Here is a 16471-nt window from a genome sequence, read left to right as displayed (position 1 = left end):
ATGTCCATAGTTATGTAACCTAGTACTAGGTAATACGATACAGCGAACTCTTTAACTACCTAGTACATACAACTAAACAGTGCTCTTTATATCAACCCATCTTCATCTTACATAAACCAACATTGAATCTTAAGATTGCTTTTACTCAAAATACCTAATTTCAATCAGCAATATTCACGGAGCTACAATCCTAGATCGAACTTTATACTTTGGACGACATGGCTACACAACCACCTTCCACAACGATACCGAATCTGAAGGACAAGATTCCCAAGTTAGAGCCTCGTCGTAAGAGGCCTCAGCCTTCCAATCCTCTTCCAGTACCAGAAACGCCTACTCTACCTCCTCCGCCAGATACTTCATCCCTTTCATTCCAGGTTCCTACTCGGCGCATCTTATCTACTCGTGATCATGAGCTCTTCCTTTCCTCACCAACTCATACGCTCGTCGTGGCATTTGTCTTTGGCCTATCAGATGCCGTGATAGACACCCCCATCTCCGCTGTCAAAGATGAGGACTGTAGTCCTGTTGTCAAGTCTATTCTTCGTATTCTAGACGAAGCAGAAGCACTAGTTCAAGCTACGCCGCCGGACGATTCAGAGGGGTCAAGGTTCGGTAACAAGATCTTCCGCACCTTTCTCGACAAGGTACAAGCTGCCAGTCCTTCATGGCATAAAAATCTAGGCTTAACTTCTGAGGCTGCTATCTCTGAGGTGGAGACGTATCTTAACCACTCATTCGGTAACCGGACTCGAATAGACTACGGCTCAGGCCACGAGCTGAACTTCATGATATGGCTACTATGTCTATATCAACTACGGATCATAGAACGGGCCGACTTTAAAGCATTGGTCCTCAAAGTATTTGTGCGTTACCTTGAGCTCATGCAGACAATCCAGTCGACATATTATCTTGAACCAGCCGGCTCACATGGTGTCTGGGGTTTGGATGACTACCAGTTCCTCCCGTTCTTATTTGGTGCTAGCCAACTTCTACACCACCCCTTCATCACACCGTTAGCCATCCACCAGGAATTAACGCTTGAGGAATTTGGTCACGACTTTATGTATCTTGGGCAGGTGATATTCGTCAATAGCACCAAGACCGTTAAAGGCCTGCGGTGGCATAGTCCCATGTTAGACGATATATCCTCTGCCAAGAGTTGGACCAAGATAGAAGGCGGTATGAGGCGGATGTTCGTAGCAGAAGTTTTACGAAAGTTACCGGTAATGCAGCACTTCTTGTTCGGCTCACTCGTGCCTGCCGCGGAAGGCATGAGCACCGAGGCCGAGATCGGCATGGCAGACGAGGCGAATGAAGCTGAAGGGGGCGCAGTAGTCGTCGAACACGACGGGATGAAGCATGTTCACGCGGCCAATAGCTGGGGTGACTGCTGTGGCATCAAGGTTCCCAGTGCCATCGCGGCAGCTCAAGCGGCAAGGAAGAACGGCGCTGGAGCTTCGTTACGCCGCATACCGTTCGATTAAACACGCCCGTTTGCTCCAATATACCAGGCTCTGGAGATTGGTAACAAAATAAATAATAAAAGCAAAAATTGGCTAAAATATTCACAATGACAGGGACTTCATAGTAGGATATCAACTCGCGTACAGTGAGCACTCAAACACTGAGTCAACTGGCGGGACTATCAAGATTAGACATAGAAAATCAATTAAGGATGGTATCTAGTTTGTAAACTCCTACTGTCCCTGCCTGCCTGTCTACATATGTAACAGCAATGCCACCATTCCTAATTCCCATTACCTAGATACCTAAAGTGCCTAGCCTAGAATAAAATCAAAAGGGGGGTATCCTTGTGTTGTGTTGTGTTGTGTTGCAAAATCCGAACCAACCAACCAAGCTAGCTAGCTCAACTCCCTTCCCATACCTTCCCAACCTGCTGTAGACACCTATGTAGGTAGGCGCCTAGTAGTCAAGCGTTTATGAGACGTATCAACGATAGGTAGGTAGGTAGGTAGCTCTCTGGCTGTCTAAGCCAAACACAACAACGTAGCAGCATGTGGTCCCAACCTCGGACCACCGACCTTGTAACTCCCTACCAACCCAGGTTAGTTCCCCTCATCTTCCTCATCTCCCTCATCTCCCTCATCACCCTCATCTCCCGACCCAAACCCGCGGCCCAGACCCCGCGAAAGCTCCTAGCTATCACAGTACAGCTTCGCGAGCTCGGCGCGCATCCTCGCGCGCGCCTCGGCGTCCAGGCGCCGCTGGTTCTCCAGATCCGCGACTCTTAGCTGGAGCTCGGCAGCACGCGCCTCCGCCTTGCGAACCGCGTCGCGGGAGGCGTCGCGGCCGCGCTCGAGCCCCTTTGCGCGCGCGGCGTGTCGCTCGAGGGCGCTGCGGACGGTGCGGAGGAGGGTTTCGTCGAGACGGGGGTGGGGGGCGGCGGCGAGGAGGAGAGACATCACTTCTTGGGTGATGTTGGGGAGGGGGAGGGGGGAGGAGTATTCTTGCGAGGAGGTGGGGGTGGGTGTTGGGGTTGCTTTCGAGAAGGAGAGCGTGGAGGGGATGGGGGAGGTTGGTTGCGGCTGGTCGAAGTCGTTGTTGTTGGCGCGGGGTCGTTTGGCGTCCGGGTGGTTGTTGGTGGTGACTGCGGGCTCGGCGAAGAGGACGCGGCGGACGGGCTTGTCGGTAAGCGGTGTGGCGAGGCCGTCTTCGACGACGTGCTGCGTCCTGCCTCCCGTGGTGGGCGTCTCATCGAAGGCATTGCGGTGGTGCTGCTTGGTGTCCGGGGCTTTGCCTTTGGCCTTGGCAGAACTGTCGGCGAGGGAGGCGAGCGCCGCTTCTTCGCCGGAGGATAGGTCGCTGTACTCGTCGGTGTCCGATCGCTTTCTCTTAGAGCCTGCTACCGAGTGCGTGTTCTCCTGCTGCTGTGTTGCGCTTGGCCGTGTTGTGGGCTTGGCACTTGACATGGTGCTTTTGCCGTTGTACTCTTCGTCGTCGTCGTCGTTGTCTTCCTCGTCTGAAGTGAAAAGCACCTCCAAACTATCAAAGTTCTCCTTCGCCGAACCGGAAGAAGCCTTTACAGTCGAGCTCTGAGCAGTAGCGGAGGAAGCAGTAGAGAGCACGCGGTCCAGTTCGGCTATGCTAGTGACGGGGGTCTTTCCCTTTCTTTTGTTCTTGCTCGGGGTGATGCTCTCATGCAGGGTCCTTTGTCTCTTGACGCTCTGGCCGGGAGTCCATTGCGACTCACTGCGCGAATTGGTCAAGACGGCGCCGACCTCACGAAAATGCGCATCCTCAGCCCAGAGGAAAAATTCGCATTGATTCTTCTTGCCCTTGTCCTTCTGGCATGTGTAGAACGACCGGCCTTTGTTACGAGATTCCTTCCTGACTGTAAATTGTATTGCAGGAAGGCGAGGAATGCAGTTGCCTGCCAACTTGATTAGCTTTGTCGTTCTACAGTAGTTAGCACGTGTCTGTCTAGGTGGTTTAGACTTTATAACTAAGACTTTATAGCTAAGACCTTAGAGTTCAAAGGGGCCGTTTGTTACATGTAGCCCTACTGCTGCCCTAGAGTACTTACATAACCAAACTCCGTTTCGAAAGAGGCCGTTTAGTGGCACCTTGTTTGAAGGTGTGTTTGGCATGGTACTCGACATAACGTAAAGGATGATTTATATATTTGCCTCTTTTTGCTTTTTGTGGTCAATATATTCATAGAAGGGGAAAGTCATTCTATGACCTAACCTCAAGGTTTCAGCTTGTTGGAATCTAAGACTGGCTATGCAACAAATGACGACAGAATGGATGGGTTAAAAGACGATGGAGAACATTGAAGGGGGGATCTCTAATCTCAGCTGCCCGTTACATACTAAGGTACTACCTAGTTACCTGCATAGGGTAGCTTACATATGTACCTAGTAAGCTAGTACTAGGTAACCCTAATAACAGCTTAGTGTGGAATTTATTGGTGGCTGGGTTGTTGGGCTGAAAGACGTGTGGGGCTCGGAAATGCCCGCTTCAAGTTTGGAGTGAGTTATCGGAATAGAGGCATATCCATATGGATATATACATGAACATGAACATGAACATGAACATGAACATAAAGTGCACTGCGAATAATCAAGGGAGAAAAACAAAACACAAAATAGTACATAGATAGGCAGATAAGTACGTCAATCAATCATATAATTTCTTTCGTTTCGTTAAAATAGCGAGTCTTGAGTCTAAAACACAGCCATGGGTATATCTTGTATGCGTATGCGTATGCGAAAACAAAATGTGGTAGGTATCCTCAGACAGTACGATACGCCATAGCCTCTCCCCTTGAGCCATTCTCCGAGCTCCCATTGGCTTGGAGATACCTAATCGTAACAATGCCGTGTCCATGTCTCCTACACTGTAGATTTACATGAGAAGTTGTTGATTCGCCTCTCGCTACTCGACCCACCATCAATCGTATTAAATACTTTGATTGTCGCCCTTTTTTCACGCATTCTTGCTATAAAGGTCAGTCTTAAATCTCGTACCAATAATCATCATTAAGCTCCTCTCTGCTGGGCACCGCACCAGCACCTTCTGGCGGCCCCGCATAAGTAGCCTCCATTCGGACGTTGAGAAGCCGAATCTTCATGCCATAGTCCCTAACCAGCTTGATCAACTTCTGGGTGTCCGCTGTTATAGGCGCTTGGCCAAGAAGCATCAAGAAGCCGTCCAACCATTCCGATGCCAAACTATGGTTCAACGGATGTAGGGTGAGCAAAGGTACTTCCTTGATGTTATCAAGGTCCTTGGCTTTTTGGGCTTCCTCGGGATCGGCATAACCATATATCGTAATCTTCGTGCTGTTGTTCGCATCGGTCGTCGCCTCATTAGCCGGTGCAGAGACATTCGACGCAACAGAGCTGACTTCTCGCAGGTCCACTTTCTCGCTAAGAGATTCCAGGCTAGGATCATGGGTGGTTCGCATCGCAAAATCTGCGTAGTGCAGAAAACGGCGGTTATGCGATAGCTTTGCATATCTCCAAAGAGTGCCGTTCGCTGCACGGCGAGCGGCCAAGTTGTTACTTTCACTATTCTTTCGCGGCGCTGGCTTCGCAAACCAGGAGCCTTCCAATAAGCACCTGACACGTTGTTCCTTGATGAATGTGAGAGCTTCTTGGTTCAGACTCTCTCGCACCTTATAGAGATGTTGGCCCCATTGGTCTTCAAACGAAAGCTCGAGGAGCTCCATCTGTAGCTCACGAAGTCGTCCAAATTCGTATTCAACTAGGTCCTCCTCGGCCTCCGCTATGTCTTTGGATCGACTGGCCTGTCCTACAACCTGGTCGACAAGTATACGGACAAGTTCCGACACCTTTTCGAAGTCATCCTGTTCCGCCCCGGTAGACTTCCAAATCTTAAAAAACGCGTTAAGGCCACCTGTATGTAGTCGAGACCACTGGAGGAGCAACGGGCGAAATAATTTGTCTTGATGCTTCGCTTCCGACAGCTGGTACCCCCTCAGGTCTTCCATCTCCGATTTATCGCAGTCAAAATGCTCGTATAAGATCAGGGTGACCGCTAAACTAGATCTAGCAACAGGACAGCGTTCGTGGAGTGGTTTGGTAGACTGCTCGAGGAGTATTTTTTGGAACCCGTCTTCATTCTTCCGCACGAAATCAGCGAGATCCATGAGACCAAGAAATCCTGCGGCCCCAAACTCCGTTGCTGGACTCTCAGTCTCAAAGCCTAGTCTCCTCCATTTTTCAGGATTATGCCGTCGACTAGTCCTCTTGCCGGCAGCATCCTGCTGCAGCTCCTCGATTTTCCCAATCCCATTGACGTGATCTCTATTTGGCGCACTTGCAAGGTGAAGTCCTTTTAAAGCCCTCCTGTGCTCCGGTCTCTCAACATCAACCTGAACTTGCCGCCACCTCTGAAGCAGTACCTTAGTAAGAGACTGAAACTCCAGCAGGGGGTGTGCAAGGTCTTGTAAAGCCGAACTTTGCATCAGATTGTACACCGCCTTAATCAACCCCAGGTCTTGTAATCTTCGGATAAATTTAGGCCACTCTTCCCCAGATCCGGTTGATTTTCCGTTTTCGCTGTTAGTCTCACTCGATATAGCATCCCTTATCAGTGCGTTTATGAGCATGAGGGCGTTAGCGCACAGGGCGTGGTCTGCTGACTGGAGTTGCTGGATGACGAGTTCGAAAAATTGCGGGTAGACAGCAACGGCCGGCTTCAATGCGCGAAATCCGAACGTTACAGGTGCGCGACCTCCCGAAGATGTGGACTGCGAATGGCTGACTAGTGCAACGAGAATGGACATAGCACCTCGAAGGATATTAACCAGCGGATTCGTGACAACGAGTTCGACAACGTGCTCGACAAGGTCTGGGGCCGTTGGACCCTCGAAGATATCCCAGCCCATATCCACCTCCAGTAATCGACTTAGACTTTGTAGTGAGTAAGCGAGCGTGTTGCCGCCAGCGCTCATGATTAAACGCCGTAGGACGATCAAGCCACCGGAGGAGATAAAGACATCGGCGAAGGATGGATCGTTTATAGAGGACTGTAGCTTGAAAACAGCCATTTTTCGCGCGGCATCTTCATCGCTCGCCAGCCGCGATAGCAAGGCCGGTATGTCTGCTTGGTCCATATTCTTGGTCGGTAGATGGTAATCGGAAGGGTTTGCGACTGGGATTGGCGGGGGAGGGCGTCAAGCGGCGCGACGTGGCTGAGGAGGACGCTGATCAAGCTTGGTAGGACACTATAAATGCATAATCGTCGGATATGGTATGCGATCACATACGTATTAGTTATTAGTTGAAACTTTTTTGTTTTTTCGTTTCTGCTTATGAGTATGTGGTTAGCGGCGAGGTATGGGCAAGTATGAGTAAGGTACTGTAAGGCATCTTGGGGGCGCGGAAGATGTAGGCAAGAAAAGAAAATGGATTTCAGGAGAATTCCCTAGAGCGAAGTACATAATACTACCGGTACCTACTAACTTGGCATGGACGGCGCAAAGAGACGCAGGCAAGGGGAGCCGATGCAGGGTGTGGGGCATGTGTCTATACCATACATGGTTTAGGCGATATGTACCTGCGCATGCAACTGCCCAGAAAACGGGAAAGTTGGTGATAGTGGGAAGTCTCACCTGCATGCGCATTGGTAACAGGTAAGGTACTAACTTTAAGTACTTGGATTCTCTGGGATACTCCCTGCCCTTAGTGTACATACTACTGTGTACATACTACATTTCTTTTATCACCCGTTACCAGAATTGCAAATATTGACCGTGATCATCCCCCATTATCCCCCATTCATCCACCAATTCATCCCCATACGATAATCATTTTCGGCGCACGGTACACTGACCCTCATATCCAATCTAAGACACATCTTGATACTAATTCTCACGCCATAGATATTAGATATACTTTTAGTATATTAGTCACTACACTATTTATTCAGGCCATGTTTAGGAAATTAACAAATAAGATGTGGGTATCATCTACTTTTATGTCGCTAGAATATTGAACAACATATCCAAAGAGACAATGATTCGCTTCAAGGTTGACAATCTCTCTCTCTCTTTAGTATCCATCGTAACGGAGGCCAAGATACCTTCATACGAGGTAGACCACTCCGCCCTCCATAATATAATAATATCCTTCTAGATCGTCTCCTTCGCCACCTCGCTTGTCGCCGTCTTTTCTAGGCTTGTATGAACTTCCGCATGAACGGCCTCGCCTCGTTCTTTGCGGTTCAGCACAGCCTCGATTTCAGCTTCAAGACGAGATCCACCCTTCTTAGTTTTCCATGCGGCCGGAGCGCCCTTGGCGAAAAGCGTTTCGATTTCTTCGATGGTCTTGCCGCACGTTTCGGGGTATGTAAACCAAGCTTGAATAGCAGCTCCTATGCAAAGGACACCAAAGATGATGAACACCTTGTACTTGATATTGAGGAACGCTGGAGGGGTAAAGAGACCCAGAGCGAAGTTGAACACCCAGTTGGCTACAGCAGCCAGAGACATTCCAGTCGCACGGGTTCCGAGCGACCAAACCTCTGCTGCGTAGACCCAAGCGACAGGCGCTAAGGTCAACGCATAGACGATGATGAGCAGATAACTGAAAGCGATGACACCGTGCGCAGGAGAGCCGGAGACTTTAATGACAACGTTGTGATTGCCACCGACACCTTCCGGGACATCGACACTGTAAGTGCCAAGAAGGCCACCGACGACAAAGTGGCATACAGCCATACCTATGGCACCGGCAACCAGGAGGGTACGACGACCAGTCTTATCGATGAAGAAGAACATGATGGTAGTGAAACTAAATATGGTGAGCATCCACTGTAATGCATTTCAGCGTGTTTGTCGACTTACATGATGAAGAGTGCATACTGGATGCCAGAAGAAATCAGGTTGATGTCTCCCTCAAGATCCGCCATCAAAAACACGTATCCTGCATCAAGAATTAGTTGTATTCTTTAACAAATAGGAATCGTGTCCTTGGCAAAGGTGAAAACTAACCGATATAGTAGACGATAACGTTGGCACCTGACAATTGCTAGTGAAGAGTGTCAGTCATTTCGAAGATCCCATATATATAAAAAAGCCACCTCTAAAAGCCCTAGTGATATAAGGCCAAAGACTTACCTGCCAAGCTTGTACGCTCATTCCCGCTAGGGTTCGCTTCCACATGCCATTCATGAAGAATCCTCTCCATCCTCCAACCGTCTCGCGTTCTGCGGCGAGGACGGTGAAGATTTCCTGCCACTCAGCAATCACAAGAGGATCATCCTTGTTGCCACCAGCTTGGATGTCGGCCAGGGTCTGGATGGCTTCTTGCTCACGACCGACTTTAGCCAGCCATCGGGGCGACCTGGGAAGGAAAGGAAGGCCACACATCAGCAAGACGCAGGGAATGAATTGTGTTCCCCAAGCAGTTCGGAAAGAAGCCGTGCCTTCGATCTTGGAGCACTATACGGAAATGTGAGTATTTGTTTTTTAAATCTATAACTGGAAGGGCATGATGTGTAAGGGGAATCATATTTTAGGAAGCCACTTACTCCGTAACCGATGAAGTACATGATCAAGATACCCCATTCAATGGCAAGCTGTTGGATGATGATAATGCGGCCTCGAGTGTCCTACATACTGTTAATATGGCTCGAGATTTGCTGCAAGATGTGTGACCTACTCGTGGAGCAATCTCAGCTAGATAGACCGGGACTTGAGAGGAGGTTATGCCGACACAGACGCCATTCAAGACTCGGCCAGCGATTAACGAACCAACACCGGTAGTAGCAACTTGAACCGCAGTTCCAGCGAGCCACCAGATACAAGCAAACATAATACTATGAACAGGTATCAATAAGACTCAACATTCGATTGACTCGAATAGGATCGAACACGATGCCGTCGACGTACCTATCACGGCGACCCCATTTGTCAGATATAGGACCGGCCATCAAACTACCAACCACAGATCCAGCCGCGAGGGCAGATCCAATGGCACCTTGAACAAGACCAGACGGATTGTTGAAATATTCGATATATTGATTGGTAATGACAATGGCGGACATGGATGAGATATCGAAACCAAAGAGCATACCACCCACTGTGGCTATAATAGCCATGAAGTAGGTGTTGGCTATGAAGGTAGATTAGCATCGCGCCTACGCAAGAGTGTTTCTGTTCTCTCCATGAACAAACGTACTGATCTTTGGAAACCTCGACATCTTGATTGCTTTCCCCCGGTGGGATTGTCACAGAGGAGAACCAAATTGACGGGTATAGAGCAAATTTCAAGCTATAAAGGTAGGTAGCTTGAGGAAGTAAGAACGACAAATCTGGGTATTGCTCTTGGTGGAGAGAACCCCTTCATATAATAAGCTCAGCTGCATGCGTCTGATGATACCCAACGATCATCCATCGTACACTTTGTGTGCATACATAGTCATTATATACAGTAGCATGGATGATCCTACCATATGTGAGTTAAACCCATTCGGGGATTTTCCCGACATTTGCAAGGAGCGAGCAAGCCTATTGCATCGGACTATAACCATACGAGGAGCCATTCACGAGAGCGAAACCCACAGTTTACCAGTACCCCAACTCGCTGACAGGAGAAAGGACGCGCTGCTATAGGTGCAGAAACTCCTCACCCTAGGTGAGCTCTAATCGTTGGGCTCGACGTCACATCCGTCTATACATACATACCTACCTGCCTGCCTACATATCGGTCTCTACTAACCTTACATACATACATACATACTATGTTAAGATCCTTCTAAAACCGCCAGGCCAGCCTATCGTTGGACCGCCTCTTGGAAAAAAAAACCGAGCTAGGGCTCTTCCCCCACAACAACTTTTCAACTTTGAACTTCCTGATGCAACGCAACGGTAACTTTGGGCAGGCCAACCAATCACCAGGCTCTGCTTCACTGCAAAACCTCCACAACAAGCCTGGGTAGCTTATGGATACGGGGTTGAGCGCCCTTGTCCACAACAGGGTGCGGAGGTTTTGGAAATTGGGGTAAAAGAAAGTAGCCTAGACGAACGATCAATTGAAGCTAGCCTTACCGTCGGACCGACTTTCCGGCACCGTGATTGGTGCGCTTCTGACAGAGCTCGAGATCGTATACTATTAGTTATGTACTTACCGTGCAAAGCAGGGTTCTTATTGGTGTGGGGAAGAATCCATCCCCTTTGGCTTGTATCCAGTAGCAGATCCTGGGGTCTGGGGATGGGGATGTGGTTTTGTTCTGGGGCAGGTAGTTAGTTATTCCGTAGAAAGTAATTTACATTAATAGTAAACACAAACACGATATAACTAATGTACAGTAAGAAGCGTGAACTAGGTGGAATAGGCAGTTAGGTCGATTGGAGCGGATATGGGTATAAATAGTTGAGTGCTATGTTTGTAGTGCTTCGAGTTCGAGTTCGTTTTCATATTTATAGTTAACTTACATACAATACAATGCACAAAAGAACTGCAAGTGGATGTCCGGTGGCTTATTAACAGTTGCAGAACGTTACATGAAGCTCTCCTCCTCCGTCTCCTCCGTCTCCTCACTCCCCCATCCCCGCACATGGCTGCCCCATATTACTGGAATATCAAAAACAACAAGTACTGTGTACCTAGGTAGGTAGGTACTAGGTAGGTAATAAACATGTGAATAGCAACACGCTAAACTCTTATAAGAATTGATTGCTACAATCTACATGTGATTAGGTTAGGTACTTGGTATAAAATAAAATAAAATCGAGACGCAGCTAGAAGCCTGTATCGAACAAATAGAACCATGGCCCAAGCAAAGTACCTACCTACTGTACATACATAAAAAACGTGGCTACCTAGGTAGGTAGGTAGGTAGGCATGCAGGCAGGTAGGTATGCAAGCCCATTGCCATCTCAGGAAGGGCGTGGCCCTGGTGGGGGGAGGGCTTCAGGTCCAAAGGACAAGGGCAAAAGCTAATCATTAAAAAAAAAAAGTATTTAGTTAACTTCTATGCATCTTCGATGACACCTTGGAAAAACAAATCCCAGACTTACCTGTTCGAGGCGTGCTACCTTGTAGTTGTCGTCCTTATCAAACATGATGATGGGGGCCTTGAGGTCGCAGAATTCCCGTATGCTTTTCATTGGTTAGAACGTTTTTTCCATGCATAGAAGACAAAAAAAAAAGCGAATCAGAGGCAAAGCAAAACCAAATGCAGGACTTGATATAGATACACAGCCAACGAGGGACGGGGACGGGACGGAACCGGTTATCAAATCACAACTCACAACTGGCGGCACATGCCGCAGGGGCTAGCCGGGGGCGCGATGTCGGTGGCGACGGCGACGGCCCTGATCTTGCGGTGGCCCTCGGTGACGGCCTTGCCGAGGGCGACGCGCTCGGCGCAGGTGCCGACCGGGTACGAGGCGTTCTCGACGTTGGCGCCGCTGAAGTAGTAGGCGCCGTCGGCGGAGAGCACGGCCGCGCCGACCCGGAACTGGCTGTACGGGCAATAGGCGGTGGACTTGGCCGCCACGCACCGCCGGTGCAGCTCGCTGAACTCTGCCTCGGTCAGCCCGTGCTCCTCGCAGGTCGAGGCCACGAGGGCTGCGTCGCCGCTGGAGATGCTGGTGAATGATGGGGGAGGAGGGGACATGGTCGCGCGTGTAAGTGAAGGTGAGATATTAGAGAGATGATGTATCTAACCTAGCTGTTCACTAAAGTAAATAGTAACAGTTATCTAATATGGAATTATGGGGGCGAGCCCATTAAGTAAGATGTTACGCTAGTACTTCCAATCCACGCTGGAATGGGGCCTACGGGTGATAGTTACGGTGAGCCAATCTACAAGCAAGTACCCGTCTATCGTAATAGCTCTGTATGCACTTATATACATGCATTCCATTGCTTCGTTTTGACCAGCATTGCATTTCATTAGAAGCCAGCAAGTCGAAGCGGTCAGATACGTAGTAATTAATGAGAAATATTATACATCGTGTATAAGTATTAGGTAATTATGAAGAAGTCTGGAAGTCAACAATGCAATGAACGCATACGATCTCTGGGGTTTATGTACTCTCTCCCCCCCCACCTATGATGTCATTTCTTATTGGGTTAGTACTACTAGTAGTACCCCTCATATTCCCTTTAACTCTTTAGACTTTCAGTCCCCTCGGGTCCCTCACGGGTCGGACAAATCTCTCTGTATTCCCAACTTCAAAGCTTAAAAGATAAAAGTCTGTCTAGGTTCATCACTCTTCATCAGGCTCATCTCATGGAATTTCTCATGGAACTGGAACTTAACCTTGAACATTTGGTTGCCGTCCTGCCTCACAAGCTTGCCACACTGCCACACTGTGATTCGCATGACAAAAGAAAAAGCACCCCTAGATCAAGATTGATCCCCATGCCCATTACACACCTGAACGTAAGAGGGTTTCGTAAACCTGTGCTTCGGTGACGCCAGTGGCCGCCACATTTTTCTGTGCAGAAAACCCTGGACTGGGCAAGACTTGGTGAGCATGAGCAGGTCCTGGAGAAGGATGACCGCGAAAATCAGGGCAATGCCCGGTAATGAGACTCCCCGTGACGTCACATTCTAACACGTCCGGTGCAACGAACAAACGACCCCTACCTACATACATGCCCCCGTGTTACGGAAACCCGTTGTTATCAGCGACGGTGACGCCGGCAGCTTGGGCATTATATTAAGCAAGGTATGTAATGTATGGACTTGTTATATATTCTTGATATCTATCATCTTAAATAGTAGTTGATCCCCCCAAAAACTTGGAAGAGTAGGCATTTTTCAACTATTTACACAGCTTCACTTGTTTTCACATATAATAAGAAGTGAATTTCATACGCACGTACGAGGATACCCATCGAGGAAAAGGAAGAGAATAAAAAGTAGGAGCTAGGCCATTGGCACTTACCTAGGCATATACCTAATTTCGTTACGGACTTCTCATATCCCCATCATCATTACCATCGCCGTCACTATATAACCTAAATCTAAGTCAGAAATCACAATCCAAGAAAAGAAAAGAAACAAACATGCCTCACCCCTTCTCCCCCGAAGACTTCCCCATCAAAGAGGACGTCGTCCTGCAGCCCACCCAAATCTTCTACCTAAAGGGATGCATCCACTTCAAAACCACCGCCCAGATCCTCGACCTCTCAGGCCTAGTCCAGCAGCCCTTCGCCGGCGACTTCAACCACGCCTTCCTCGACGAGGTCGACCAAGCCGCCTCCACGCAAGAATCCCGCCCCAAATACGAGATCAAGTCCTCGGGCAACATGATGCGCACGCTCAAGACCATGACGGACGCGCGCTCCGGCGAAAAGGTGTGCGACCTCAACATCACGTTCGTCTCGTTCGACTCCTCGAAGGTGAGGTTCCCGGCGGGGAGCCCGCACTGCAGGCACGAGATCGAGCTGTGCCCCGTCGACGAGGAGGCGCTGCGGCAGAGCGAGGGCGCGAATTCCGGGAAGCACGAGGCGTTTGTGCGGCATAGCATCCCGTATTTCTGGGACATGACAAAGGGCCGTGTGGCGATCCTGTACAAGTGCCTCAACCAGCAGCGGGTTGAGGTTGGCCGGGTCGCGGGGTACGGGTTCGATAAGGATGCGGTGCTGGCGCTGAATGGGAATGAGACGGACGATGTGGTGGCGCTGTCGACTTGTATCATTTTGCTGAATGGACGGGATGCTATGGATGCTTAGGTAAAATGGGGAAAGGGGGAAAGGGGGGAGGAAGGAAAAGGAGAAGAAGAAGGAAATGCTATGATTCGAATGGCTTAATGATCTTACTCGTCTAATGAAAGGGGACATAGTGGGAGGAGGAGGAGGAGGAAGGGGTAATGCTAGGGACCATGTACTACTAATTTTCAAAGAAATGAAAGCAATGGATTACACTTTAAACCGAGGGGCCGTCATAATCTCATATTCTATCACGGGCATGGTATGTAGGATGCACTACACCTTCCTACAGCACTCAAGCGAGTGGCAAGCTGGCGTTGACGGAGTGGATCTAGTACCGAAGACAAATCAACCCCCTTTTACCACATACATGCCATGCCCCCCGAGGGATAAGTGTTGATTGAATATCAATAGACCTTCCTAACAATACAATCTAGGTACCTATCTATCTATCACCAATACCTGGGTATTCATTCTATGACTTAAATCTAACCTAGGTAAGTAGCCCCCCCCTCTCTCTCTCTCTTAACGCCTTGCAAATTCCTTCCCCCTCCCCACCTACTCCATCGCCCAAAACTCATAAATCCGCTCCAGCGCATCCGCCGCATGCGTGAACGGGAAATTATGCGACCCCGGCACTACACGCCAAAACACGTTCTCCTCGCCCCCGATCAAGGGGAGGGCATCCTCGACGTAGTCGTCGCGCTGGATGAGAGTGTCGTCGGTGCCGAGCAGCACGGCCGTGGTCCCCGGCTTCCGCTTGGCGAGCTGGCGCCAGTAGCCCTGCTGGTCCATGAGCGGCGCGTGGCGCACGGTCGACATGAAGGCCGGCACGAAGCCGTGGTGGAAGTCGAGCACCCAGTGCACGAAGCTGATAACTTCGAGCTCGAAGGCGGTTTGCGGAGGCTCGTCGACGGGGTCCACGGCTTCCTGCGTCGCGACGTCGAGGAGGTTCTCCTTGCCGTCCTCGCCTTGCCGTAGTCCGTTTGCGGCGGCGCCGGCCTTCTTGACCCGTTTGGCTACGGAGGAGGCTATGGGCTGTCGCAAGCGAAGCTTCGTGAGCCACGCGAGCAGGCGCTCGGGTATGATGCCCGTGGTGAACACGAGCCGGCTTGCGCGCCCGAAGTTCTCCGGACGGATGAGCCCCGCGGGCGCGAGGAGGATTAGCGACTCGACCATATGAGGGAAGGTGGCCGCGAAATTTGCCGCTATGCCGCCGCCCAGAGAATAGCCTATGATGCTTAGGCCGTTCTCGCCGGTCCACGACAATGGCGAGGATGCTAAGACGAGCAAAATCTGGGTGACGAATAGTCTGGTGTCGTATGGTACGTCACCAGGCGCATCGCTATAGCCTCGTCCAAAAAGGTCCTGCGAGGCCAATTAGTAAGGTCGAGAGAGATGCCAGGGGTTTTCTTGGAAGCAACCTACGAAAAGCATCACGCGGCAACCTTTCTTGGCGAGCGGTTCCGCGATGTCCTTAAGAGTCATGCATGATGTGCTTATCCCGTGGATGAGCAAGACCTTGCGACCATCTTCGGGCCCAAACTCATACACACGAATATTACCATACTAGAAAAAAAAAAGGGATCCTCGTTAGATTACAGCTAAGTGCCTAGGCATGTAAACCTCGTTTAATTTGCAGACGGCTGCAAAAAAAGACATGTGCTCACCGGCGTTACTACATCTCTGGCGCCTGGGAAATAATCCGGTCTATATGTGATTTGCGCAATCTCGGCTTCGGACAGCTTGGGGATGGTAGTCGTTAAGGGGCCCGGGATGATCGGGTGTTTCTTGGGCCACAGTGTGTAACGAGCTAATGAGACGAGAGAAATAGTAGTCACAACTGTAGTTGCAATTAATGCGGTCGAGCCGGACTCCTTAGGAACGGCAAGGCATTTGGAGATAGCCTCCATGTTTAAGAAATAAAGGCTACCTGTCCTGTTTCTTAGGAGACTAAAGAGACTTCTGATAAGGAGTTACTTGGTTAAGATTCGGTTGGACGGATTTACGAATTCTGTGTATGATAGAGATGTATTAAAAAGTAAAAGAACGCCCCCGAGTTCTATCGCGATGAATCTGGCGGAATATAGGATTTATTTAGTTTACGAATGGTTATAATCATATTGTGTGAAGAGGCAACTTATTGTGGCTGTTGTCGTGTTGGTCATTGCTAGGTACTAGGTTAGGTAAAGAAGGTGATCTTCGTTAAGAGTGTGTAACTCGAAAGATACATAACTGTACCTTATGTCTCCACAGCCACACAATATTCTCACGTGGCACCTAGGTTTAGGCAGGCACTAGGTACTAGG

The 16471-nt window shown here is 49.5% G+C and overlaps 7 protein-coding genes across 7 annotated transcripts; 2 read left to right on the top strand and 5 right to left on the bottom strand.

The window, feature by feature from the left end:
- Positions 1–2: 2 nt before the first annotated feature.
- On the top strand, positions 3–1676 carry GGS25DRAFT_472362 (serine/threonine-protein phosphatase 2A activator 2). Its single transcript, XM_049259433.1, has one exon. The coding sequence runs from the start codon at positions 219–221 to the stop codon at positions 1485–1487; it is 1269 nt and encodes a 422-aa protein (XP_049121926.1). The 5' UTR covers positions 3–218; the 3' UTR covers positions 1488–1676.
- GGS25DRAFT_472360 (uncharacterized protein) lies at positions 1677–3777 on the bottom strand. The gene is made up of 2 exons (XM_049259432.1): positions 3548–3777; positions 1677–3394 (listed from the first exon to the last, which is right to left on the bottom strand). The coding sequence occupies exons 1-2, from the start codon at positions 3621–3623 to the stop codon at positions 2160–2162; spliced, it is 1311 nt and encodes a 436-aa protein (XP_049121925.1). The 5' UTR covers positions 3624–3777; the 3' UTR covers positions 1677–2159.
- A 251-nt stretch (positions 3778–4028) lies between these two features.
- On the bottom strand, positions 4029–6872 carry GGS25DRAFT_472358 (ELMO/CED-12 family-domain-containing protein). Its single transcript, XM_049259431.1, has one exon. The coding sequence runs from the start codon at positions 6605–6607 to the stop codon at positions 4481–4483; it is 2127 nt and encodes a 708-aa protein (XP_049121924.1). The 5' UTR covers positions 6608–6872; the 3' UTR covers positions 4029–4480.
- A 752-nt stretch (positions 6873–7624) lies between these two features.
- Positions 7625–9696, bottom strand: GGS25DRAFT_517436 (general substrate transporter; the record flags this gene model as incomplete). The annotated part of the gene is made up of 8 exons (XM_049263393.1): positions 7625–8285; positions 8339–8417; positions 8486–8522; positions 8612–8935; positions 9025–9105; positions 9156–9312; positions 9386–9608; positions 9675–9696. 8 exons carry the CDS (start codon positions 9694–9696, stop codon positions 7625–7627), a joined length of 1584 nt encoding a protein of 527 aa, XP_049121923.1.
- Positions 9697–11037: 1341 nt separating this feature from the next.
- GGS25DRAFT_472348 (cytidine deaminase-like protein) lies at positions 11038–12465 on the bottom strand. The gene is made up of 4 exons (XM_049259430.1): positions 11750–12465; positions 11516–11597; positions 11301–11434; positions 11038–11181 (listed from the first exon to the last, which is right to left on the bottom strand). Exons 1-3 carry the CDS (start codon positions 12115–12117, stop codon positions 11375–11377), a joined length of 510 nt encoding a protein of 169 aa, XP_049121922.1. The 5' UTR covers positions 12118–12465; the 3' UTR covers positions 11038–11181; positions 11301–11374.
- Positions 12466–13066: 601 nt separating this feature from the next.
- On the top strand, positions 13067–14418 carry GGS25DRAFT_56920 (uncharacterized protein). The gene is made up of 2 exons (XM_049265867.1): positions 13067–13177; positions 13485–14418. The coding sequence occupies exon 2, from the start codon at positions 13518–13520 to the stop codon at positions 14184–14186; it is 669 nt and encodes a 222-aa protein (XP_049121921.1). The 5' UTR covers positions 13067–13177; positions 13485–13517; the 3' UTR covers positions 14187–14418.
- Positions 14419–14453: 35 nt separating this feature from the next.
- Positions 14454–16435, bottom strand: GGS25DRAFT_56911 (alpha/beta-hydrolase). The gene is made up of 3 exons (XM_049265866.1): positions 15833–16435; positions 15591–15731; positions 14454–15530 (listed from the first exon to the last, which is right to left on the bottom strand). Exons 1-3 carry the CDS (start codon positions 16073–16075, stop codon positions 14721–14723), a joined length of 1194 nt encoding a protein of 397 aa, XP_049121920.1. The 5' UTR covers positions 16076–16435; the 3' UTR covers positions 14454–14720.
- Between the last annotated feature and the right edge of the window lie 36 nt (positions 16436–16471).

Source organism: Hypoxylon fragiforme (assembly GCF_022984875.1).
Source record: "Hypoxylon fragiforme strain CBS 206.31 chromosome Unknown GGS25scaffold_1, whole genome shotgun sequence".
Classification (NCBI taxonomy): Eukaryota; Fungi; Ascomycota; class Sordariomycetes; order Xylariales; family Hypoxylaceae; genus Hypoxylon; species Hypoxylon fragiforme.
Note: the sequence above shows the minus strand (reverse complement) of the source record. Positions and strands in the feature narration are given on the sequence as shown.

Bases quoted from the DNA above. Each gene is read 5' to 3' on its own strand.
- GGS25DRAFT_472362 (XM_049259433.1), top strand. From the start codon at position 219: ATGGCTACACAACCACCTTCCACAACGATACCGAATCTGAAGGACAAG.
- GGS25DRAFT_472360 (XM_049259432.1), bottom strand. From the start codon at position 3,623: ATGTCGAGTACCATGCCAAACACACCTTCAAACAAGGTGCCACTAAAC. The intron at 3,395-3,547 runs GTAAGTACTCTA...TCAAGTTGGCAG, and splicing joins TCGAAACGGAGTTTGGTTAT to GCAACTGCATTCCTCGCCTT.
- GGS25DRAFT_472358 (XM_049259431.1), bottom strand. From the start codon at position 6,607: ATGGACCAAGCAGACATACCGGCCTTGCTATCGCGGCTGGCGAGCGAT.
- GGS25DRAFT_472348 (XM_049259430.1), bottom strand. From the start codon at position 12,117: ATGTCCCCTCCTCCCCCATCATTCACCAGCATCTCCAGCGGCGACGCA. The intron at 11,598-11,749 runs GTGAGTTGTGAT...ACCAATGAAAAG, and splicing joins TGCGGCATGTGCCGCCAGTT to CATACGGGAATTCTGCGACC. The intron at 11,435-11,515 runs GTAAGTCTGGGA...TTTAATGATTAG, and splicing joins AGGTAGCACGCCTCGAACAG to CTTTTGCCCTTGTCCTTTGG.
- GGS25DRAFT_56920 (XM_049265867.1), top strand. From the start codon at position 13,518: ATGCCTCACCCCTTCTCCCCCGAAGACTTCCCCATCAAAGAGGACGTC.
- GGS25DRAFT_56911 (XM_049265866.1), bottom strand. From the start codon at position 16,075: ATGGAGGCTATCTCCAAATGCCTTGCCGTTCCTAAGGAGTCCGGCTCG. The intron at 15,732-15,832 runs GTGAGCACATGT...TTTTTTTTCTAG, and splicing joins CCAGAGATGTAGTAACGCCG to TATGGTAATATTCGTGTGTA. The intron at 15,531-15,590 runs GTAGGTTGCTTC...TTGGCCTCGCAG, and splicing joins GTTGCCGCGTGATGCTTTTC to GACCTTTTTGGACGAGGCTA.